At 46.7% G+C, this 25,501-nt stretch overlaps 1 protein-coding gene across 1 annotated transcript in view; it reads right to left on the reverse strand.

Annotated features, from left to right (window-relative positions):
- Positions 1 to 291: 291 nt before the first annotated feature.
- VMA12 (vacuolar ATPase assembly factor VMA12) overlaps positions 292 to 25,501 on the reverse strand; it is a 62,740-nt gene continuing 37,530 nt past the window's right edge. The window contains exon 6 of the mRNA XM_078680130.1: positions 292 to 2,326. Within this exon, the coding sequence (XP_078536256.1) occupies positions 2,231 to 2,326 (96 nt within the window). The 3' untranslated portion in view covers positions 292 to 2,230. The remainder of the gene's footprint in view (positions 2,327 to 25,501) is intronic.

Consider the following 25,501-nt stretch of genomic DNA (forward strand, 5'->3'; position numbering starts at 1 on the left):
CATTTGTAAATCTACCTTTTCTTGCTTTAAACGCGATCTCGAAAGCTGGTAATGTCATTTTTTTTTAACGCATGTTGTATTTATAGAAATGTCCCACTTTCACATGCATTTCTTGCTCCAGTTGCCTTTACGAATATTGTTCTGCTAATGTATAACGTTTATTACATCCCTTATTATTCTACATTTTGTGAAATGTACACATTAATTACATCAGTGTTTGGCTTTACAGTGTATTGCTGTCTAGCTTTAAAATGTTAAACCTTTTTTTAATTACCATTATAGACCACAGGACATCATTACACAGAGAGTTTAATTGCACACAATTTTTCGTTTGAACAAAATATTTTGTTATTAACCTGTATATTCACTTACAGCATGGGTGTTGAACGCAGGTCCAGCAGAGTAGATGCAGGGCGGATTTTCATGACAACCACTAGGTTAATGACATTAGAGCCTCAAGCATGCGCGATATTACATATCCCATTACATGAACATATATTCAATACAACAATTGTTGTATTGAATATGTGTATGTATAGATGTATGTATAAGTTATATAGCTTGAAGCTCTAATGTTATTGTATTCTTATGATCTTTGATCGCAAGATATTCAGGGAGAAGGGTGAATCTCTCTAACTTTAATAGCACTGCAATACATACTAGGACAAGTGGGAACAATGTGGAACCGTGGACAGGCGGTAGAAACCCACACAAATCACCCTCACTGTGTATTTTACTATGTTAATGAGCTTCACTTAGGTTCACTGTATGGAACCATTCCTCATGGATCTCTGTTCGACATCTCTGATTTAGAGATTTCAGTTTTGATTTTGCAGGAGTAGAAAGCAGTACACCCCCACATTCAAAGTCACCCTCTAATTTTGCGCAACTTTAATGTTGGAGCAAACACACTCAACTGAAAGGGAGAGATGGTGAACTACCAGTGCACCAACTGGAGGTTGTACATTTCAATTATTAGACCGCGCATGTGTTATCTGTGTGCCTGGAACTCCATTGGTAACAAGGACCATGCTGATGTAGACCATTTTATGCCCCATTCCGAGTGCTACATCATGTTTAGAAATTGGAAATTCAGGTGTTTGTGTAAGATATTCAATCCAATGCCTCATGCAAACTGTTCTTGGCCCCAGGCTTTTAGAAAATGTAAATTTCAGTAAATAATTTGAGGAATTTAAATTGCAAAAATAGTGTGTAAATTGAATACCATGTGGCAGTTTCAATTGAAATGCCTTACCACACGTTATGCGCCAACGCATTGGATTTTTGTAGTCCAATCAGTGTCCATATAGCGCAGCTTAATCGGTCACTGCTAGGTACTCTCTATCCAGCCTTGGTCAACCACCAGCTTCTGGGCAGACCAAATGCCAAAAACTAACTATATACTAACACCACCATTTTTTCACTTTTGCCTCGCCTGAGTGTTGTTCATTTCTCAAGGTCTTATCAATAAATCGGAAGTTCAGAGACAGGATGCAAAATGGTGCAAAGTTTAAATCTTTTATCCTACGATTAGTAGCACGGAGGTGGTGAGAATTTAAAAAAGGGGAATGCAGTGCTTTACCTTTCAGAGTTCCCAGCAGAACTGGTGGCGAAAAAGACAGAAAATTGAACAAACCGGTCAAGGACACTCTGAGTCTCCGTGCAAGGATATGAAACTGAAATATAGAAACTAAGACACACTATGCATTCATGTGAAAGTGTGAGCTCTGTCTAATCATCAACAGCAATTTAGTACATTAAAAACATGCTATCAAGTGTCTCATACTAGACATTACAACAACATTACAAACAGCAATGCGAATTACAAGAAACAAAAAAAGAAAACATTCTAGGGTAACAAAAAATATATTCATCCATCATTTCATCTTATACAGCATTTTAACAAAGGTTAATTTTTGGTCCAAACTTGTCCTCTATGTCCATCACTTTCCGAGCATCACGTGAAGTGCTATCTGCATTGATGAAAACCTAGAAAGTGAGACGATCAGCAGAGTATAAAGAGGCAAAAAACAGCGGTGCACAGGGGAATCCATGGTGAAGACAATGCCAAGGATCAGAAGTGGATAGGAGATAGACCTGATCGCTGCCGACCACTGCCCAGCAATATCGCTGTAACAGAAATCAAGACCAAAACATTGGCCAGGGTCCAGCTTGGCAAAAAAACATCACCCTCATGTTTCTGCATTTCCAGAGTGGGATCTTTCCCACGCTATGATTCACCGAGTTCGCCTTCCATGGTTCGCACCAGCACATACAACTCTGCCAAACCAACGACCGAAGCTGCAATCACTGCCGAAAGCACCCGCTGGGGAGGGAAAGAGACCAGATGTGAGGGAAAATTCCACTTTTCCAAGACAAAAGAACTACACTTGAGCATGCAATAAAAGCAGACGGACAAAATAAACAGAAAGGAAAAAGCTACTTACCAAGTATGCATCTGTTCTTGGCATGTAGAGCCGTAGATCACATGCTTTGAATAGCCTGCATCTAGGGTTGGGTCCGGATGTTTGCACTTTGTTTTTCGTCGAAGAAGATTTTTCCAGTCACGAGGCAGGTGACTCCTCCTTTCGGTGGTAGTGCGCATAGGCATCGACTCCATTGTTAGATTGTTTTCCCGCAGAGGGCGATAATGGAGTTAGTAAGAGTAGTAGAAAGAGATGTCCATGTATATATGTGTCTACGTAAGATGTAATTGCAACAGGTATAGTTACCAGGGGAGGCGGGTGGGCGCATGTGAACGTACAGCTCTCCATGCCAAGAACAGATGCATACTGGGTAAGTAGTATTTTCCATTCGAGGCATGTGAGCTGTAGATCACATGCTTTGCATAGACTATACAGCAGTGATCTCCCAAAGCGGTGGCTAACCTGTAGCTGTTGCAGTCGTTTGAAATAGTGTACGTAAAACTGCTTGGCCCACACTAGCTTGCTGTCTTGCTAACATAGTGTTTCGTGAATGTGTGTGGTGTAGACCATGTTGCAACTTTGCAAATGTCATCTATGGGTATATTTCCTAAAAATGACATAGAAGCCCCTAGTTTGCATGTGGAGTGCGCTATTGGTTTTGTCAATGTTTGTTTTGCTTTTGCATAGCATGTTTGAATGCACTTGACTATCCACTGTGCAATACCTGATTTTGATATGGGAGTTCCTTTATGTGGTGGAGCAAAAACCACAAATAGTTGTACTGTATTAAGGAAAGATGTTGACCTTTCTATGTGGTAGAGTAATGTTCTTTTCACATCAAAGGTGTGTATAGCACGTTCTGCCACAGAACCTGGTTGAGGGAAGAACACAGGCAACTCGACAGATTGGTTGATAAGAAAGGCAGAAATGACCTTTGGTAGAAATTTAGGGTTGGTCCGAAGAACCACTTTGTTTTGGTGTACTTGTAAAAATGGTTCTTCTATGGTTAGTGCCTGAAACTCTCCCACTCTTCTCAGTGATGTGATAGCTATGAGGAAAGCTACCTTTCAAGTGAGAAATTGCAGCTCACATCTGTGCAATGGCTCAAAAGGTGGACCCATCAGGCTGGTGAGGACAATGTTGAGATTCCACAATGGAGCAGGTGGAAGTCTTGGGGGAATGACTCTTAAGTCTCTCCATTAATGCTATAATGACAGGCACTCTGAAGAGAGACAAATATTGTCTATCCTGAAGGTATGCAGCTATTGCAGCAAGATGTAAACATATGGATGTGTACGCTAATATTGAACGCTGTAGATGTATTAAATAGCATATAATGTTTTGAACTGAAGCATCAAGCGGGTTGATTTGATTATTACAGTATATGACAAACCGTTTCCACTTTGCTGCGTAGTAAGCTCTTGTGGTAGGACGTCTAGTCTCTTTGATAATGTTCATGCAGTCTGGCGTGAGAATGAGGTAGCCAAACTCTAAGACTTCATGTGCCAGATCGTAAGTTTGAGATGACTGGGATCTGAATGTCTTACCTTTCCATGGCTCTGTGTGAGGAAATTGAGTGTAAGATGTAGTTTTTGGTGAGGAACGACTGAGAGCTTCAACAGTTTGGTGAACAAGGGTTGACCGGCCCATGAGGGAGCAACTAGGAATAGTGTCAGTTACGCCGGTCTGAGTTTCCGAACCACTAATGGAGTGACTTGCTAAGCATTCCTGAAGGGGACGCATTTGAAGTCTTGCGTAGGGGACTATTAGGATGCAAGACGCCATCATCCCTACTAACTGCATGAACACTCAAGCAATGAGTTTTGAGGCTGAAGCTGAGAGAGTAGAGTCTGCATATTGCGGATTCTGGTCGGATTGGAGTAGGCCAGAGCCTTTTGTGTATCTACAGTGGCTCCCAAATACACTTGCGTATTGGATGGTTTGAGATGGGACATGGACCGATTTACTGTGAATCCAAGATCGTGGAGCAACCAGGTAGACAGCTTTGTTGCGAGCTGGCTTTTGCGAGCTGGCTCTTATGAGCCAGTGGTTTAAGTATGGGAAGGCGTGAATGTGTTGTCTTCATAAGTACATGCGACTACTGCCAGGCATTTGGTGAAAACCCTGGGTGCGGTGGTTACTCTGAATGAGGGCATCTTGAATTGATAGTGCTGGTCCGCTACCATGAACCTGAGGTATTTGCGATGGCAAGGTGTATTGGGATATGAAAATTGGCGTCCTTCAAGTCCAGAGTGGACAGAAAGTCACCTTGCTGAAGGATCAGGAGCTCTTGTTGGAGTGTCACCATATGAAAGGGGTCCGACTGAATGTATAGATTTAGTTCTCGGAGGTCTACTATAGACCTGAGAGAGCCGTCCTTCTAGGGAATTAAGAAGTAGAGAGAGTATACACCGGCCCCTTGATATTGTAATGGGACTGGTTCTATAGCCCCTTTTTCTAACAGAGAGAGAACTTCTTGCTCGAGAAGGTTGAAATATTCTTGTGACATTGCGTGTGATCTTGGAAGAATGTTCGGGGGAGAGTCTGTAAGTTCCATGCAGTAACCATATTGGATAATTTGTAGAACCCATTTGTCTAAGGTGATTGTATTCCAAACAGGTAGAAATTGGGAGAGACATGCCCGACAGGAGTGGAATGATCAGGGGTAGCGGAAGGAAGTCACTGTTTGTTGTTTGCGGGGGAAGTGCGTGTTGAGTTGCCTCTGCCTGTTCCCTTACCAATACCTCTAAATCCACCTCTAAAATAGCCTCTTGATGAGGGTGATTGGTTGTTGCCTTTGTAAGAGGAGGAGGGATTCTTTGTGGAAATATTTTTGGAGCAACCCCTGGAAAAGGAGTAACAAAAAGATCCCCTATTTGAAGGCAATTGTAAAGCCCCCATAGACTTGGCGACCTCAGTGTCCTTCATTTGTTCTAGCAGAGTGTCCACTGTTGGGCCTAAGAGGTGTTCTTAGTCAAATGCTTGGTTGAGAATAGAGGCTTGATCCTCTGGTTTAAATCCTGAAATTCTCAACCAAGCTTGCCTGTGTAGCAGTACACTGGTGTTCACTGCACAGGCTGCTGTGTATGCTGCGCTACGCTGTCTACGGCGTACCTGATGGAGGTATTGGTGATTAATTTACCCTCCTGAATAAGGTCATTAGCCTTTGATTTGTGTTCATCAGGCAGGAACTGCATTAGTTTGACTAGCTCATCGTAATGACAGCGCGGTCATAGCGAGCTAACAAAGCTTGCACATTAGCAATGTGCCAATGATTGGCCGCTTGCAACGCTACCCTTTTGCCTTAGGCATCAATTAATTTTGACTCCTTATCAGGAGGAGGGGCGTCACCTGTAGTCTTAAGCATCCCTTTGAGCATTGGTAGTCTGTGAGTAGCTCTAGGAGAGGAACTTAGGGTTTCGAATAAGAAATCCTCTTCTAGAGCCTCTTTATGTAGCTCCAGCCCATGATAATGAGCAGCCCTGTTAAGTAGCTCAATGTATCCTATGTTATCGTCGGGTGGTGAGGGTTTAGAAGGATATAGATGAGTGTTCGGATCAGTGTCAGTCTTCCCACGGGTCAGTATCGTGTGGCCTACCCTCATCCCCGTCGGACTGAGGCTTTTTTGGTGGAGTCTCTCTCTTTAGTCGCTGTTTTAGGCATTGAAAGTTTTGGCTCTGAAGATTTACTCTTCTATGACAATGGAATGGTTACCACAACATACTTCCATTTCGATGCGAAGGTTTCGGCTCGGCACTGGCATGGGGTTGACTCTAGCCCGAGCCGGAAGGCTTTTTCAAGTGTTTCGCCGCCAGGCCCGAGGGCGTCCGAAACTTTTTCTCGGGCCAACCTTGGCACGAAGGCAGAGGAGGAACCAGGCCCTTTTTCTTCTTGTGTTGCTGGGGCAAGGGGGTTTCTGTACTTACGGTACACTGACCCGGTATAACTTTCTCCTCTTCTTTCATGTCGGAGTCGGCCTCGGAGATATACTCTGCTCTTTCTTCGGCTCCTTGAGAGTGGGATTCTTCTCTGTTGGAATTTTCACTGAAGATGTCCATTGCAGAGCCGCTCGGATGTTGCATTTCGTGATGTCAAGCCAGACGGGTATGGAGCGTCTTCTTCATCCGAAACGATCAGCCTGCGTCGCAGTATTTTTCGTCATGTTCCGGGGATAGGCAGAGGATGCACACTTTGTGCAAGTCGGTGCGTGGAAACTTAGCACGACACCTGGGACAGAGCTTGATGGAGTCCGTTCAATCGACTGCTAGTGAGCTCGGTGCGGGTAGGCCCAACGGCCAACCATGAGTTTTCCAATCGAAAACCTTTTTGTCTAAACTATACGCTGCGAATGGGAAACGCGATCAAGAAACTAAAATATCGAGGGTAGTGGATTGCGAGTCAAAGGGAACCCGAGAAACGGTGCGAAACCGGAGTGCAGCAATTCACATCCGAACCCGATGGTGGAAAAAAATAATCTAGCAATGAAGTTGATGCCCATGCGCACTATCACCGAAAGGAGGAGTCCCCTACCTCGTGACTGGAAAAGACTTCTTCGAAGAAAAACAAAGTGCAAACATCCGGACCTAACATTAGATGGCAGGCTATGCAAAGCATGTGATCTACAGTTCACATGCCTCGAAGATCATCTTCACACCCAGAAACGGCTACTTGTTATGCACTATGTGCTATAGTAAAGACGGCTTAAAGGTATTCCTTCAAAATGGCCTCATTCTCGCTTGATTAAGACTCTACCACTTTTGTTCAGCATTGACTTAGGACCCGATTAAGAGTCTTGCGGCCACGAACCATCAGACTGATGGGGCCTTTGTGGTGGTGTACTCCCGGCCGCCCTACTACGATTTGGGCGATCGGACCACCACAGCCCAGTCACAGCTGCCCAGGATGATGCAATATGCTTGGTGGGACCACCGCTGTCCTGCAAAGCATATTACGAGTTTCTCGCCGCCAGCTATGTCATGGAGGTTCTTCATCCATGAACACTGTGGCGGAGAGGGTACGTGTGCATGCAAGCCAGTTCCTGCACGGCATGAACTTTTCAGTCCATGCTGTGTAGGAACTGTTTTTGGCGTTCCCATTGTGGTGCCCATTTTCAGGGCACTGCCATAGGAATGTCAAAAACAAAGCCCGCCAGGCAGGAGAAAACTCCTAATCTTGCAGGCGGTCTGACCACAGCCTTTGCAGTGCGTCAGCAGGGAGGACCCGGTGTTGCACTACCAAAGTCATAATCAGGCCCTTAGGCTGAAAACCTTTGCTGAAAAACAAGTGGCTAAATCCAACTACAACAAATGCTGCAAAAGGGTCAAAACATCCCTCCCTAACTCCTGCTCCTTTCTACTGCTTATCACAGGATTTTGATTCTTTTATTTGCTACATACTATTAACAATTACAATACCTTCTATCCATAGTTCTTGGTGCCATTTCATTTCTATTTTGGCCATAAATCACACCCATTTGGTGATACAACAGGTCCACACTTGCATTCCCCCCACAGTTATAGTAAGCTATCCCACCCACAATGGACTTGCCCATGACTCAACATAATGTCATAAATAATGTCATTACAAAAACCGCTCAGCAACACAATAGTACCCAATAGCAGTTTCAATGGAAAATACAACCATACAAGTATCTCCCTCTTAACCAAACAAAATGAAACTTTCGCAACATGTAACCTCTGAGGAATTATTTTGTTTCTAGAAAGGTTACGCCATATTGGTCATACTGGTGACAGAATTCTAAGCAATGTATACGTATTTAACAGCAGTATGCACCAATATCAACTGTTAAGGATACTGCATGGTCCTGTGTACAGTACATACAGGTATCAGTTCAGAGTTTGGGTTAGATTTTTAAAGGTTAATGCATTAAAAAAAAGTACATTAAAAAAGTAAATGTTGCTGGGGACTTGAGTTGTTGAATATAGCCATTTTTAGGTCTCGCCTAGCAGCGCGCATGCGCTGCTCTGAAATACTTGTATGGGGCTTCGAAAAGCTCACCACATGCGGATAACTGCAAGCAATACGCCACACACACACACGAGCATGGCCTACAGCTTGCAGTTACCCGCACAGGCGTGATAATTGGAAACATATGCCGCTGCTTGCAACCGCACGCGCACACCAGCAGCTCCCGCATCTTAGTGGCGCCATGCGTTTTAAATTATCGAGCCCAGACGCGTGCACGATAATTGAAAACACATGGCTTAGTGCTCGCTCTCGCGCGCACAACTCGCGGGCTTCGGCTTTTTTTTTTTTTTTTAACAGTGCTGGTTTACTTTAATTCGGAGAGTGGCGCCAGATTTAGGGTCACCGTGCGCCATTTATTTATTTATTATATTTAGCAGCACTCGCGGGATGCCGGAACTTGCCAGCTGCCCTCCTTTGGAGCGAGAGGGCGCAGTACAAGTACCTTTGGGTGTTGCTGGTCATCCCTGGTAGTCCATTGCAACCATGAGGATCTTGCACAAAATGCTCCTGCTTTTGCTGCTGGCCGTCCCGGTCTCTGTGGTGAAAGTTAAGTGCAGACTCTGCTCTGCGCGCTGTAGGGAGAAGGAGTGTGTGTGTCTTTCGAGATGGTGGAGTTTTGCAATCTCGTCTTGTAGCTCTGGGGGCGGGAGGGACCGCATCTCCCTGTGTTCAGAGATCTGCAACATGAGACGCTTAAACCTGCACCCAGTGTTTCAACATAGACCGTCCCCTTCCCAGGCTCATTGTAACACTGAGGAAGGGAGTGTTGGCGAACACTTGTACATCATTGTGTCCTTACAAATGTTCGTTTTTTTACAGTTTAAAAGTTTGCGTGCACTTTTGTAAGCGGGCCTATGAGATGATAGATTTTGTATACAGGGAACATGTGAAAATATTACCATGTAATACAAAACTAGCGCCTGATGTGTTATGCAACCAATGCGGTGTGTCTTGGTGTAGCTGTGTTCTGTGTTGGTCCTGTCTTTTGAAGCCTGTATTTGTGTAGAATGTTGTGTGTTTTCACTAAGCATTTACAGCGTGGTACGTTCGCATGTGCCTGCGTAGACCCGTGTGTTATCTATAGAGGCTCCTGCCTTTTGTGTTTTTAGACTGCCATCTCCTGTCTCCGCTAAGGCATGCGTGGAATGTCTTCTCACCCCAATAAGTATTCAACCATTTGGGGACTAACTTTAGAACCGTTTGTTGTCCGTCTTTTTGGACGTTCTACCTGTGTGTGTTTAGACACTGTATCCCTAGACAGCTGTTTTGAGTTTAACTACTTTTTATTTTGTGTTCAATTCCTTCTCTATGTCTCTTGATGCCCGTGGGCAGATTGTCCTATTGTCTCAGATTGTGATCTGTGTGCTCAGAAACCCTTTATATTTTGTTGTCAGGTTTCAGGAAGAGAACCGCCTCTGCAGAGAGGCTGCTAGGGATTGGTCTTTCTCAAATCTTCTTGGTAACGTGCAAGTTAACGAGGCTGCTGGCATCTCCTCTAGGGGTTCAGTTACACAGTTATGTTAATTTTTGCTGATCGAGACAAACAAGCATGCTACAGTATTTTTACCTGCATCCACCAGATGACGAAGCTTGATTTCCACAGATAATAGGAGTCTGACATAACCTGTTGTTAATATTTGCTTTTTTTGGATGCTAAATCAAACCTTACTCGTTCAGGGATGACGGGCGCACATTAGTGCATGTCTGTTATGTTAATTGCTGCCCTCCTGCTGTAAGTGGAAGACATTCCCTTACTACAGATCCTTTGTCTCACTCTTGATGTGGTGAATGCAGAAAGGGAGTTCTTTTACAGTCTACTTGTCTTTGGGGCTGTTGGGAGTGGGTAGGTCTCATAGTGTCTCGTTCTCATTCTGTAGGCCCATCCACTCCATGCCTCGTCCGCAGAATCATTAGCCTGTTTGTGGGAACTGGTAATTATTTGACTTGGGCTCGGTGTGTGGCTTATTTCCTCGGTGTATGCCTGCGGCGGTGCCTAAATCTTGCATGCAGTCAGAACATATGTGGCTGTTTACTAATATGGCTGCCGCTCCAGCGGATATTATCCATACACCATGATATGTCGTGTTATTTACTGGTGTGTTTGACATTTGTACACACTTTCTCTCGGCATTAGTTGCCATAGCAGCTCAAGTGCAAGCATCTCAAAACGGTTTATTCAGCACGTTCTGCGTGTAGCCTTTGTGAAGCATTTTTTTTTTACTAACAACTTATAACATCCCAAAGGCTAGACCTATTGGCTATGCCAATGATTGTTTTAATGGGCTACGGGTGTGACTCACTCTTTCCCTCAAACACCCAACAACATGGTTTGTGAACCTCTGTTGAGCTATCACATTATGTATTAGCAAATTGGATGACCTGTTCAATTTCCTGACGGAATGTGTGCACATTAGTGGCTTCTTTGGATCCTTCCTCTCCTTATGAGGAAGTAGGATTTGTATTTCCCTATTGGTCAGAGACCAATTACTGTTTCATGTCTACATTGTGCATGCCTTTCCTCTCACTTTGTCATAATCTCTAACTTGGAAACATCATTTATTTTCGCCTCACCTTTGACTTCTTTTAAGAGGAGACATGCATGTGGTCAGGGATTTCTTTCACCTGACACACAGTCCTCTTTGTTTCCCCCTGCAAGGGTCTCTTCATCTATCACTATTCTCCCCAGAGTTATAATGTGCACTGTGGAGGGCACTCAAAGCCTATTGTGGCGTAGCAGCCTTCTCGAGTGAGTTGCACACTTAGTGATTGGCCGCATACCATCACCTGCACTGGGAGCTCAAGGCACAAGACAAATCTCCATCCACCAGGTCTACTGACAGACGGTCCAAGTGCGATGCTGCTGATTTCTAAAGCCACCACCCCTATTGCACACGTCGAAAAAGTACAACATTGTGCACGGTGGGTTGCCTCAATTGAAATATGTGCTTACTTCATTGAGGATCTGGACAGATGAGACCAAGGTAATTGGGTACCTCAAGAACATCACAGGATTTGCGTCATAGAGGCCCTCAAGAAGATCCTGAAGGAGATGGCCAACAAGTACCAAAGGTGAAAGATAAACTCATCAAGAATTTCGACCCAGCAACTAAAGTGGACTATAAACGTTACAGATTCAACAAAGCCTGCACGCAACCATGAGAGTCAATGGACGACTTTGAAGAGTGCCTGGACGGTCTCCTAAAACACTGCTGCTGCAACAAATTTATCAATGAAGAAGCCATGCTCCTGGGGATCATTGATGGCTGTCAATCTAAAGCCTAACGAAGACTCATGCTCAGAGAAACGCACTCTCTTGATATGAAGCTGGCTGCTGCCCACATGGAAGAGTGCGTTGTAAAGCAAACAGCCATCATGGAGGCGGAGACTACCACCAAAGAGACAGTGCTGTCAATGGCTAGCAGCTACCAGATACACAAGGACAAGTACAAGCCACGGCTTCTGGGAACTGCAAGAACATGCTAAAGGTGCGGCCTGGCATACCCTCCTGATGGAAGTGTACAGCCATCGGACAAGTGTGCAAGGGCTACTGAATGAAAAATCACTTCAAATCCATCTGCCGCGCCATGGTGAAGCAACCACCTCCCGATCGTAGTAGACGAAGAGACCAGACAAGCGGTGAGAGTCACCGCCTCCACAAGTCAAGTGACAGACCCAGACATGTGCGCACTGTCACAAAACCATCCCCCCCCACCTCGGCTTCCTCACCGCATTCCCAGTGATAATGAGGAGGATGGATACCTCTTGATGATGTCCACACAAATGCGAACCCACAACCTACTGTCACCCTCACGCTAAATGATCATGACATGAATTTCATCATCAACAGTGGTCCTTCAGTCACTGTAATTAGCAGATGGGACCTAGCGGGTCTCCAAAATTGTGCATAGTTCGCTGACACTCGACAAATTCTTCATGTGGGCTGTAGTACAAACCAATATAATGCATAGGAAAGTTCACAGCGATGCTCAACCACAAGAGACGAAGTGCCCCTACCACTTTCTACATCCTGGACTGTCGAGCACCAGTCCCCAGAGTCCTCTGCCTGCCCACTGCCACCAGTCTAGGACTTACGCATGTACACTGAAAGAATGGGACTATCCACCAGATACAACTACCAGAAAACACCTGCAACTGTCCAACTGCTCACCTTAACTTAGAATAAACAAAACAATCGCCAATGCTGCGAAATTGTTTTTGCAAATACTGACGAGCAATGACTCAAACAATTGCCATCAAGAAACCACTTGTTCAGTTTTCGCTCAAAAATAAAAAAGTTTGTTTATAATTCTGTTTTGGTCTTTTTATTTAAAGATTTTGGTTTGCAATGTGCCCATCCTGGACCTGCCTGAGACGACTCCGACTGGCAAGATGGAGCCCTTTATCAAACGCATGCTGGTGACTCTACTGGGGGGGGGAGGTCTTCTCTAACATGTTTATTGTGGAGCGTGCACACCGCGCGTTGTCCCCGCGCCCGAAGCCTGGAGCACCACGAGGCCGATAATAGCTAAGCTTCTGAACTATAGAGACAGGGATGCCGCCTTGCGAGCTGCCAGAGAAAAACAGACAGTGACGTACGAGGGCTCTACCATCTCATTGTATCCCGACTTTACGGCAAAGGTGCAGGAGGCGAGAAAACACTTTGTTCCAATGAAAAGACAACTACGTGAACAAGGAATAGACTAAGCAATGCTCTATCCGGCTAAGTTGAAAGTGAACAGAAATGGACAGTCTCATATCTTCACCGAGCCCAAAGCATTGCAGAAGGCGCTCAAAGGCTGGGCTAAAGAACGGAGAAAAACCCCGGAGCGAGACCTGGTTGACGAAGCATCGGGTGGAGGTCTGGAGGATCAGGACTGAGGGAAGATACGCTACAGGGACTTTTACGTTGACACCAAGGTTCGAGGGACGTATAGCTGTCGGCTGGCGTAGCCGGGATGAGTATCAAGTACTGTGATTGCATTTGACTTTTTTGAATGGTTCGGAGCCACCTCCGCCCACATGTGGTAATACTTTGTTTGTTATTCTTTTTCTTTTTTTCCTCGGGGGGGGGGGGAGGGGAGGTGGGGGGTAGAGGGTTGGAGGAGGGTAGGCTCAAGGGGCAATCATTTCGCGACCTAGTTGTGGGTGGTCCGCTGTGGGTGGGATGGGCGGGCAGAGGGGGGCTGGGTAGTTTATTGTTAAGAGATGCCTGCCATTACATTTTGATCATCTGATTCCATGCTGTTGTCTACTATGTGCAGAATAAGGACGTGCTCGGCTAGCTATGCAGGATACGCCTGGTGAGACTACTATGAAGAATGCTAAGGATGGTCTGAGTGTTTTGACGTGGAATGTGCGCAGCCTGAATGATCACCGCAAGCTGCGTAAGGTTTTGAATTATCTGGTTAGACATCACATTGACCTAGCCTAAATTCAGGAGACACATTTACCCGAGAACAGCCTTTGGTTACAGGCAAGGGTGCTGCGAGGACAGATTAATGCGGCTGGTTTCACGTCCCATGCGTGAGGGGTGTTAACTTGGGTTAACCCGAAATCGGACTATACACTTAGTAAGCTAACAGCTGACCTGGAAGGCAGATATGTTATCTCAAAGCTGACTGGAAGAGGTGTAGAAATTTTGCTTGTGAATGTTTATGGACCCAACAATGACTGCCCAGAGTTTTATATAAAGCTAGCAGCGATAGCTCGGGAGTTTCCCAGCCTGACCGTTCTGTGGGGACGGGACTTCAACATGACTAGGTGCCCAGATGTGGACCGTTCGAGTGGCCCGGACAGACGACAAGCAAAGGCTGCTAGGGAACTTGATAGGATACTAATAAGTGAGGACCTTGCTGATGTTTGGCGAAGCCTTCACCCTGCGCTAGGGGGATACACTCATTATTCGGCCTTTCATAATATACATACACAAATTGATTATTGGCTAGCATCAACAGGACTGCTCTCACAGGTTCGCAAGTGTCAGGTATTGCCCCGTACTCTTTCAGACCACTCACCTATATTGTTAGTGTTTTCTTTGCCGCGGAAGGCCCTTCTCCCATTCGCATGGAGATTTCCGCCGTATTCACTGCTTGACCCTATTTTCCGTGAGGAATTGCATGAAGCTATAGAGATATACTTCGAAACTAATATTGGGTCGGTGGATAGCTTCCAAACAGTTTGGGAGGCATTTAAGGTTTATATTAGGGGTGTGGCAATGAGTAAACATTCAGGGATACTCCGCTCGATCCGCCAGAGGCTGTCGCAACTGGAGCCTAGCGGATTGCAAAGACTGCTTGTTGGCGGGTGATACGGACGTCTCCCAGGAGGAAATGAAGGGGCAGAATATCAGGAGGAGGCGGACGCAGAGGTCAGGCATTTGGGCAAATACGCTATAGCTAGAGCATATGGGGAAAAGGACAGACAGGGACAGGTCTTGGCAAACATGGATAAACAGCAAAGGAGGAGAGTAGCGATTACGGCTGCCAGGTCGAAGGACGGAACGATACTTACAGAAGAAGGGATTGCACAGAGGTTTCTGGAATACTGCTCAGAATTATACGCTTCGCGAGTAACGGGGAGCGAGGAGGAGGTCCTAGACTATCTGGGGTATGTCAAATTCCCGTTCTTAACGAATGTGCAGCGTGAGTTTTTAATGCAACCAATCGAGTTTGATGAGATCCGAGAAGCCCTTGGCGGGATGAAAGCGAGTAGCGCGCCCGGGCAGATGGCTTAACAGTCAGTTTTTATAAAACATTTCAGGAGCTGCAGCTTCTGCACCTCTCCGTCTTGTTCGCGGATATGTGAGACGCTGGGAAGATGCCGAAAATGATGAGGGAATCGTTAATAGTCGCCATCCCAAAGACAGATAAGGCTCCGGAGGAGTGTAGCTCTTATAAACCACTGTCACTACTTAATGTGGACACAAAAATATACGCTAAAGTACTTGCGACTAGGTTGGCTTTGCTGGCCCTAGAGCTGGTTGCTCCGGAGCAGGCGGGGTTCGTGGCAGGCAGAAATATCACCTACAACTTACAAACGGTATTTAGAGCTATTCAACATACGAGGCCGGATATAAGGGCGATAGCGGTTTTCTTGGACATGGAGAAGGCCTTCGACTCAGTGGAATGGCCTTCTCTGAGGGCTGTGCTCTCGAGACTTGGGCTAGGCTCAATGTTCCTTCAGATGGTATCTTTGCTTTAGAACGACCTGACTGCACGTATTAAGCTCGGGAGCCATGTCAGTGAACCCATCAAGATTTAACGGGGCACCCGGCAGGGCTGTCCTTTGTCGCCCACGCTGTATGCTTTGGTTGCTGAACCATTGGCGTGTGCCATGCGAGAATACCACTCCCACCACGGCCTTAATTTTCCCACTTACCAACTGGTCATAACAACTTACGCAGACGATACCCTGCTATATGTTAGAGAGCCTGAAACGAATCTAGCACCTCTACTGCGGGAAGTGGTTCGATTCGGCGCACTTTCGAGCCTGACAGTGAATTGGGACAAATCAATAGCGTTCCCCCTCACCACCGCCACAGAGAGATTTGAGATGGAATACCCATTGAGGTGGACCACAGATTCTGTACGGTACTTAGGGATTCGACTACATACTGACTCTGAGACGGTTTTCCGGGAGAACTATGGTACGGCCATGGCCAGTCTGGAAGATAACGTTGATATATGAATCGGTTTACCTCTCTCCCTGCTAGGAAGGATATCGATAATGAAGATGGTGGTCTTATCTAGACTGCTGTATTTATTCACGAATGTTCCGTTGGTCCTGCCTAAGTGCTTCTTTACTCGGCTCACGTCGCTGATGATAAAACTGGCCAGGGCCGGCAAACAAGCGAGAGTGCAGTGGAAGATACTGGTACTTCCGTATCAGTTTGGCAGCCTAGGGGCCCTCGATTTCGAACTATATTACCAAGTGGCACAGGGGGCACACTCACACAGTTGGATCCATGATAGAGAGAATGCGCCATTCATTAAGCTAGAAAGACTTTTTGCTGCCCCATTATCGCTTCCAGCTGTTGCATTTGAACCAGCGGACCGACGCACAGGCCTGCTTGACTCATTAAACTCGCCGAGACACGCCTGGCACGCAATACTGCAGTACCACGCTGGGGCGATTTTGTACTCGCCGCTAATGCCCATAGAGTGGATCAACTGGTTGGCCCAATGTAGAGACAAAGGCGTGATTATGGCAATGAAGGCCCTAGGTTTACATACGGCGGGTGACATGTTTATAGATGGGACTCTTAAAACATTATCAGATGTGACTACGCAGGAGGTACGACCTACCGGTCTGCAGCGCTTTCAATTTCATAGAATTAGAGAGGCTTGGCGGGAACAGTTGGGTGAAGACTTTCAGGAACCCTCAGAGCTATTGGAACTTTCATATGTAATCAAATTGGAAGAGCCGAGACAAATGGTCTTAACTCTGTATAAGATGACCATTGCTGAATGGGTGGCTGGGTACAACAAGTCACGCCTGGCCTGGCCACGCGACTTAGATACAATTATTACAGATGACATGTGGCGTTACTGCTGCTCCAACACAAGGTCCGTCTCCCTGAATGGTAGGCATAGGTTAGTGCACTTCAAGTACATTAACAGAGTTTATCACACCCCGGAAAGGCTACACCGGTTTGGGCTGCGTGAAAGTGCAACGTGTGATCGATGCAGCTTGCAAGGCGCAGGGTTCATGCACTTGGCTTGGGAGTGTCCGGGGGTGCAACATTATTGGGGCACGGTGTTTCAGGAACTAAGCAGGATCCTCGAGGTGGAGATAGCCCAGTCTCCGGCGCTTGCACTGCTAGGTTATTCCAAAGCACTACCTAAGGCGCAGCGTAGGATAGTGGACATGGGGATGTTGATGGCGAAAAGGAGGCTAGCTATGTGCTGGATGAGAGGCCTCCTTCCCACGACTGCGCAGTGGATTAGAGACTTGATTTATTGTTGCACGCAGTCGGAGATTTATAGTGAACTCCTTCCATCCAAAAGCAGACCCAAGAACTTTTGGGGATTATACCTTGATTATAGGAGGAGACAGGATGTAGCGGCTGCTGGTGATGAGGTGAACAGGTCTGAGAGCTCCCTTATGGGGGTGGATGTAGACGCGACAGTTGGTTGAGATGGTATTTCAAGCCGACCCAGACGTGTAGCATGCGCTACACGTCTGGGTCGGCTGAACCTGCACTTGGTTCGCTGAGTACTGTAAGACTTGTCAGAGGTCATACTTCACAGGTATGATAGGTTGTAGATAATGGGAAGGCATCTCTAGTTTGTTAACGTTATTATAATAAATGTTGTGATTTCAACACTAGTTGACAGATGTTGCAAGCCCCACACTGTGAGAGACTATGAGACCGCTTGTTGAACGCCGCCCGGCCTTCGGGATGTGGGCAGAAAGACTTTGTATGGCTACTAGGAATGTGGACTCTCTTCACGCTATGCTGGACGCGATACATTTTCTTTTGCATGTACTGTTGATAACACTGCACTAACTAAATAAGAAAAAAAATTATGTTTCAGTATTTCGTATGATTTTTAAAGAATATTTCTAGTTTTCAAAAGTAGACACTTAGAAGAAATGTCATAGAAAAGCAGACAATGGATTCCTATGGAGAAAATACAAGTTACTAGTAAACCCGCTAGGGATTACTTTTGCGGTTCAGTACTGGGCTACAAGGTACAGTACTGGCTCCTCTCCTGATCACAGGTGAGTATTTCGGAATTCGGATGATTTTATATGAATATTTTAAGTTTTCAAAAGTAGACATAAGATTTTTCGAGTCAAAACCAGTCAATGTTATTCAATGGCAGGTAAGTGAGTTACCGGTTTCCTGGTGAGTACTCCACTGGTGAAGTTGGGGTTCTGGGCATAGACTCAGGGGACCCCCAGGGTCAGGTAGGTACAGTTGGTTCACCCTCAGCGGCGCAGGGGCGGCCGGGTACAGAGGTAGTTAGGCCCAATGTTATCCAATGGGGGTCAGGGGGCCTCTGGTTGGTGGCTGCTGGCTAGCAGGCCACGCAGCTGTGGGAGCTGGGCTCCTGGTCACTTGCTCAGGGCAAAGGGGGAAACAGGATAGGACAAAGGTGGCACAGCCAGCGGTACTCGGGCGGCTGGGTGCAGGGTGCTTTTGAGAAGTCGGGCGTTCAATGTTATCCAATGGAAACGGTAAAAAGGGAACAAAGGCTGCAGACTCGGGGGTGGAGACTCTCCAGGGACGACCAGCACGTCGAGAGGTAAGTTGGGATCTTGGAGCACAGGTAGGTACCCCAAAGGGAGGCACAGGGGGCTGTAGGGCGTCGGGTGCAGGGGTGTCTCTGGGTGTCGGAAAAGCTTACCCTCAGCTGGTCGCGGTTGGGGGAGGGCCTGGTTCTGAGTCTGCAGGCGTCGTCTGGTTTGTCGAGGAGGGTCTTTGGGCACTGGACTTCAGGTCCCAGTCGCCGGGGGGACGTCCTCGTGGTCTTGGATCAATCGGGAACAGGCTGGGCTCGGCGGGTGCAGAGTGGGCTGGTCCGGAGCTTCCTGGCTGGCACCAGGGGGGTTGTTGCAGCAGAGCCTCTGCTGATGGGAGTCCCAGTCTTTAAGAGGGTCAAGGCAGGCAGGTCCTCTGGGTGTCCCAAGGTTGCTGTCCGCAGGAGTCGCCGGGATTTAGGCAGGAGCAGGTTATAGGATCGACAGGCCGGTTGGGCTGGGGCCAAGTCAGTTGTTGTCGTCCTGTTAGCAGCTGCGCGGCAGGTCTTCTTCTTCTCGATCTTCTTTCTTCTTTTGGTATCAGGATCTGAGGAAGGAAGGTTCAGGGAGCCCCTAAATACTGAATTTAGGGGCGTTTCAGGTAGGGCAAGGGCAGGGACCAATAGGTCCCTGTCCTGGGGTGGGTACACTCCCTGGCCTGCTCCTCTCCTGTGGTAGGGGGGTAGGATCCTAGCTGCGATTGGCCAGGGCTCCACCATCTTCAAGATGGCCGGGGTCATGCTTCACCCCTGAGTGGTGGGGTTGGCACAGGCTGGCACCCCCCCTTCCGGACGTAGTTTTTCTCGCCAGTCCTCCCGCCAGAGTGGGGGTCAGGACTGGTGGGGGCCAGTTGCTGGGTACAGCAAATGGTCTGGAGAAGCTCGCAGAGGCGGCATGCCTTTGAAGCTTCCCCCTGCCCATCCTGGGGGAGGAGACCTAGCACCTCACCCAGGATGTGCATTGTTGCAGGCCCAGGAGAGCGGGGGGCTCTCCACCCAGGGGTCCAGCAACATGTCTGCTGTGTGGCAGCCTCTGCAGCCACTCAGCCCAGACGTGGATTGTAGGTTAGGGTTTCAGGGGGCCTCTCTAAGATGCCCTCTGGTGCATTTTACATTAAATCTCACACTGGCATCAGTGCGGGTTTTTAACGTGTTGAGAAGTTTGGTACCAAACTTGTCAGTCTTCAGTGTAGCCATTATGGTGCTGTGGAGTTCGTAATGACAACCTCCCAGCACCATATACTCTTAATGGCATCACTGCACTTACAGTGCCCAGGAATGGCCCTGGGTACTGTAGGGGCACAGGGTTCATGCACCTGTGCCCCCACCTCTAGCATAGGGCACCCAGCTAGAGGGGTGACTGAGGTATGCCAGGGCAGTGGGTTCTGTGGGCATGGCACACAGGGTTGTATGCCATGTCGTCTCTTTGTTTAGTTCTGTACTTAGACACTCAGCCTGCAAAGACAGTGTGTGGGTGTCAGGGTACAGGGCCCTTGAGGGTGGCACAATAAGTGCTGCAGTCCTCAGGGGTCTTCTCTGGTCACCATGCCCTGGGTAACTAGGGTACCATTTACCAGGGCCGGATAGGTGACCAGAGATGCCAATTAGATTTTAGATTCAACACAGCTTTTAGGGAAGGAACACAGGCCCTGGATACCTGGTTGGCAGGAACCCAGGGCACACTCAGTCAAAGCGCATCAGCAGTTCAGAGAAAAGTGGGGTCATACCAGTGCAAGAAAGATGGCACTTTCTCACAGTTCCCCTGGACTGTTCTCCCAGTCCCAGCCTGCAGGCTCTTTCTGACACAACAGTTCTCCATTGAAGTGGGTGGGGCACCCGACAAAGTAACATACCTCTGACCCGGATGCGCCAAAGCTTCCCTAAGTGACCTGTTGGTGTTGTCTTGGACCTTGCGCCATAATCACTCTAATTCCTGAAGAACAGTCCCATAAGTCGCTGTTAAGTGCCTGAATGCATGTCACACGAAAAGGGTCACGGGTCCGGATTAAGAGGAGGTTATCAAACTGTCTGAATGTGCTCTGCATGCGCGGTAGGGGGTTTCCCTTTTCAGGACGGTTCCCCTCACACACCAGAGGTGTCATGCTTCATCATAGGGGTGCCTCCTCGCATGTAAGACCTAGTCTTCACGTGGGCTACAACCCCCTCTCTACGAGGGAGGAGCTCAGGGATGTTGTTATTGAGTCAGGCGAGGTGTACTAAACCCCTATGTGAGACTCGGGTGTGGATAAAAAAAAGTGCAATGCTGTGATGTGAAAGTGTAAAACTGGCTACAGGGTTAGCTATGTTGTGACTTTACTCAGCTACCCAGAGTCAGGATTAAAAACAGTGAGTGGCTGATAACACAAGTGCCGACATTAGAGACAAATGTGTAGATTACTAGAACAACATGTTTCGGCCAGAAAGGCCTATAATAGTGTCACGGCCTTCTTCAGGGTCTAACCCTGTAGCCAGTTTTAAACTTTCACATCACTGCACTTTTTTATACACACACACACCAGTCTCACATAGGGGTTTAGTGACCCTTTTCGCGTGACATTAATTTGGTGGGGAGTTAGCTCACGCAGGCCCTTAAAACTCCTCAAGCCCCCAAGTGTAGTTATTGTTAAGCGCCTGAATGCAGTCAATGTTTTGACCCATAGGATAACATTACAGCTCCCAAAAATTGCATTGTCACTTTTGAAAACTGTAAAAATTCATAACGCGAAAAGTACTCACCTGATTCAGATTCTCTCGGTACCCAAATTCAAATAAAAGTATGTGTTATTTTTTTTATAAATTTGTGTCGGATTTCTTTATTGAGTGTGTCTCACTTACTGCTTTTGTGTGTGCAATAAATGCTTCGCACTACCCTCTGATATGCCTAACTGCTCACCCACACTACCACAAAAGAGAACATTTGGGTTATCATTTGTGTCTCTGTAAACCAACTGGGGTTTGCCTGGACTCTTTGCACAGTGTACCTCTCTTTGTTCTACTATATAAAGAGCCAGCTTCCTACAGTTAGAATGTCCAGTTTGGTGAGCAACAGGAAGTCTCTAATTTCAATTCTGTGTGCTGCAGTGGACCTCCAATTGTGCAGCATGCATTTTGTGGTCTGTGGGTGGAGTATTTATTTGCATGAGGTTAGTAGATTCTGTGTTAAATATTTGCTAGAGTTTTTCAGTACAGGCAACATGAAATTCGGTTACTGTGAAGGACAGAGAATAAGTCATGACTCGGGGGAAGAGGGGCATAAAAATAAAGCCCATGTTGGTGATCAGCAAGAATCAGACTATTTGTATCGAAGACTCCTGTGTTGAAAATTGTTTTTATTAGTGTTTGGAGGCATATGTTTTAAAGAGCAGCACGAGAAGCACTAAGGGAAGGAATTATCATTTTGTCATCCAGAAGATGGCAGAATTTATGATCTGGAAAAATTCACTGTCAATTTCAAAGAGAGCTTGTTTAGAAGGTTCAGTCACACTTACTTTAGACGGACCTTATTGGCTAAGATCTCACATAGCGAAGCGATAGAGCTGGTCAAAACAGATCACTTGACGCCAACCAGAAAAAGAGAACACACCACCAAGATCCAGGTGATCACTGGTATCGGGAGAAACCCTATGCCACCCAGGAAAATGGCTAGACCGCCAGCACACCTCTCAGATATCCCCAGGGCACCCACCTCTCAGAAACACAACAGCAACTCTAGTAATATCAACTGTCTACTTATAAACTGTAGTTCTGCCTCCAAGCATGCTACTGAACTGGCAGAAGCCATTCTTAACTATGACATCGATATTGCATGCATCACAGAAAAATGGCTTATTGAATCATCCTACCCGATCCTCGACCTACTTGTTCCTCCTGGGTTCTCAATCAGCAAAAAAGACAGAATGGACGAACAAGGCGGTGGCTTAGCCATAATCTACAAGGATCCCATCACAATGGTGGAATCTGTCTCCTCCACTTATAGCACTTTTGAATATCTCAACACTACTATATGGATGAAAAATAATAAAACAACGAATCGCCACCTCCGACCACCGCCCGGGCAACACTCCCCCCTTCCACGAACACCTATCAGACCCAGTAACACACTGCTCACTCTCAGATGCCAACAACATAATCCTAGGCGACTTAAACCTCCATTGGAATGATGAGAAAAACACTGTAATCCAATCCTTAGAAGAATTCTTACTTGAGAACAACCTTTTCCAACACTGCAAAGAACAAACCCACAATAGAGGCTCAACCCTTGACACCACTATAGCCCAGGAGAAGACGATAACCATCAACAACAACCTCCCAGTCGACTGGTCGGACCACTGCATCCTCCTGTTCCACTTAAACTGGAAGAGCCATACCCCAACCATGCTAAGAAAACCCTCCAGTGGTCCAGAAACTTAAACTAGGTTCCCCTAGCTGATCTGGAAGAAATAATGATCTCTAGCCTTCCCCCAAAACGGACAACCTCCCAACGATCGAACTCACAAACCACTTTAACTCTATGATGTCAGCCATCTTAGACCAAGTAGCCCCTCTGAAACTAAAAAGGATTAGAGACACCCCTTCGAGATCCTGGTTTAACAAGGTCCTCAACACAGAAAGACAACTCAGAGTCGCAGAAAGACTCTGGAGAGTAAACCCTTCCTCAACTCACATCGACCAACTCCGAGCAGAACTCAGAACATATAAAAATCACATCAAAGAAAAAGCAGCCTTTTTTCGCAGCGCCCTTGTCAATGCAATTAATAGTCCGACAAACCTTTTCAACATCACAATAAACCAGACTTCTAAACCACCCGCTAAACCCTCAGGGCTCCAAAGAACAATGTGATATATTCACCAAATTCTTAGATGAGAAAATCCCGATAATCGAGTCCTAACTTGAATGCTACACACAAATGCCAACCATAATTTCCCTCCACCCAACAGATACAAAAAAATCCCACCCTTCTCTCCCTTGACTCCGGAGTAGGGATCCCCCATCCTGAGACAAATGAGGGATACCAAATCCTAGGATCCCCCTCTACCCTTAATTGTTGGAAAGCATTTAATCCACTCTCAGAAATGGACATCTCCAAACTAATTGCAAATTCAAAACCCTCCTCCCACATCGCAGAACCCCATTCGGCCTCCATGGCAAAAAATCTCAGTCATGTCATTTCACCCCTCTGGACAATGATATTTAACAGCTTGCTAAGCACGTGGGGACATGCCAGACTGCCTCAAACTTGGCCAAGTCTCTCAACTACTAAAAAAAAAACGGGCTTAGATCCTGAGGACCTTAAAAACTTCAGGCCAATCTCAAACCTGCCCTTCCTGGCCAAAGTCCTCGAGGAAAGTGTCCTACTTCAACTCAACCAGCACATCGACACCAACAATCTCTTGGATTCTCACCAATTTGGCTTCAGAAAGGGCTGCAGCACAGAAACAGCCTTACTAAATCGGCGGGAGCTGATCCCTGCATCCCAGTTAAGACCGTGCGGAATCTGGGAGTATTGTTTGACGAAAACCTTCAATTGGTTTCGCAAACTAATAAAACAATCAGTGTCTGTTTTGGCCTGCTAAAAGCGCTCAGACAGATTCTCCCTCTTCTGCCTGAAGCGACCCGATCTCTGGTGGTAAGAGTGTAATCTTGGCTAGACTCGATTACTGTAACCTGCTATACCTGGGTGCCCCTCTATACATCTTGCAGAGGCTCCAGAGAGTCCAGTCATTTGCGGCCAAGCTGAAACTTAATAGACCTCGTGGCTCCTCTTCCATAATGGCGTTGAGAGATCTACATTGGCTGCCAATAAGAGATAGAGTCACTTTCAAATCCTTATGTATTGTTTATAGAGAGCTACACAGTACGGGCCCTCTTCCATTGCAGGAAAGACTTACATGGTATAAGCCCACTAGGTCTCTGCGCTCCTCCAGTCTAAGCCTGGCAGCCACTACCAGAGTCAGACGCTCCAGGATGGGAGGCAGAGCTTTCTGCACAGTAGCGTCCAGACTATGGAATGAGCTGCCTCAGAACATTAGGCAGGCCGACTCCTTGATAGGCTTTAGGAAGAGCCTAAAGACGTGGCTATTTGCCAAAGTCTGAAATCTCGGTGTCTCTCATTCAGCTTTTCAATCTGTCATTTCCATCTGACTAGTTTTTTCTTCCAAAGCGCCAGGATACCCACAGGGTGACAGTTGCGCTATGTAAGAATAATATACAATACAATACAATGCAATACAAATATAGCAGATGACATCCACAAATATATGGATGCCGGTCGCTGCTGCCTGCTCATCCTCCTAGACCTATCTGCAGCCTTTGACACGGTGGACCATAAACTTCTTCTCAACACCCTTAAACAACGGATCGGAGCAAACAGCATGGTGCTGAAATGGTTCACATCTTTCTTTTACAACCATTCTCAACAAATCAAAATAAACAATGCGACTTCTGATACCGCCACTATAACCAGAGGTGTGCCACAGGGCTTAGTCCTCTCACCTACTTTCTTCAGTATCTACAGAGGCCCTAACTGCCATAATCAATCAAGCCAACATCACCTACCACCCCAATGCAGACGACATCCAGCTCTATTAGGAAGTTTCCTGCCCAGAATACATACGTTGTCTAAACAATACTCTAAAGAAAATCCCACACAACTTTACCAAGACAAGACGGAAGTCCTTCTCCTCTCAAACGACAGACAAACCCACCAGGTCCAAGAAAGGATAAAGCTTCTGGACTCCCTAAGCTGCGAACGACCTCTGCACGGCTCCACCGAGTCACTGGGAATCATACTGGATCCCAACCTGAACAAGCCCTTCCTCCCACCTAATGATCCCAAGACCGAT

This window comes from Lissotriton helveticus, chromosome 3_1 (assembly GCF_964261635.1).
Source record: "Lissotriton helveticus chromosome 3_1, aLisHel1.1, whole genome shotgun sequence".
NCBI lineage: Eukaryota > Metazoa > Chordata > Amphibia > Caudata > Salamandridae > Lissotriton > Lissotriton helveticus.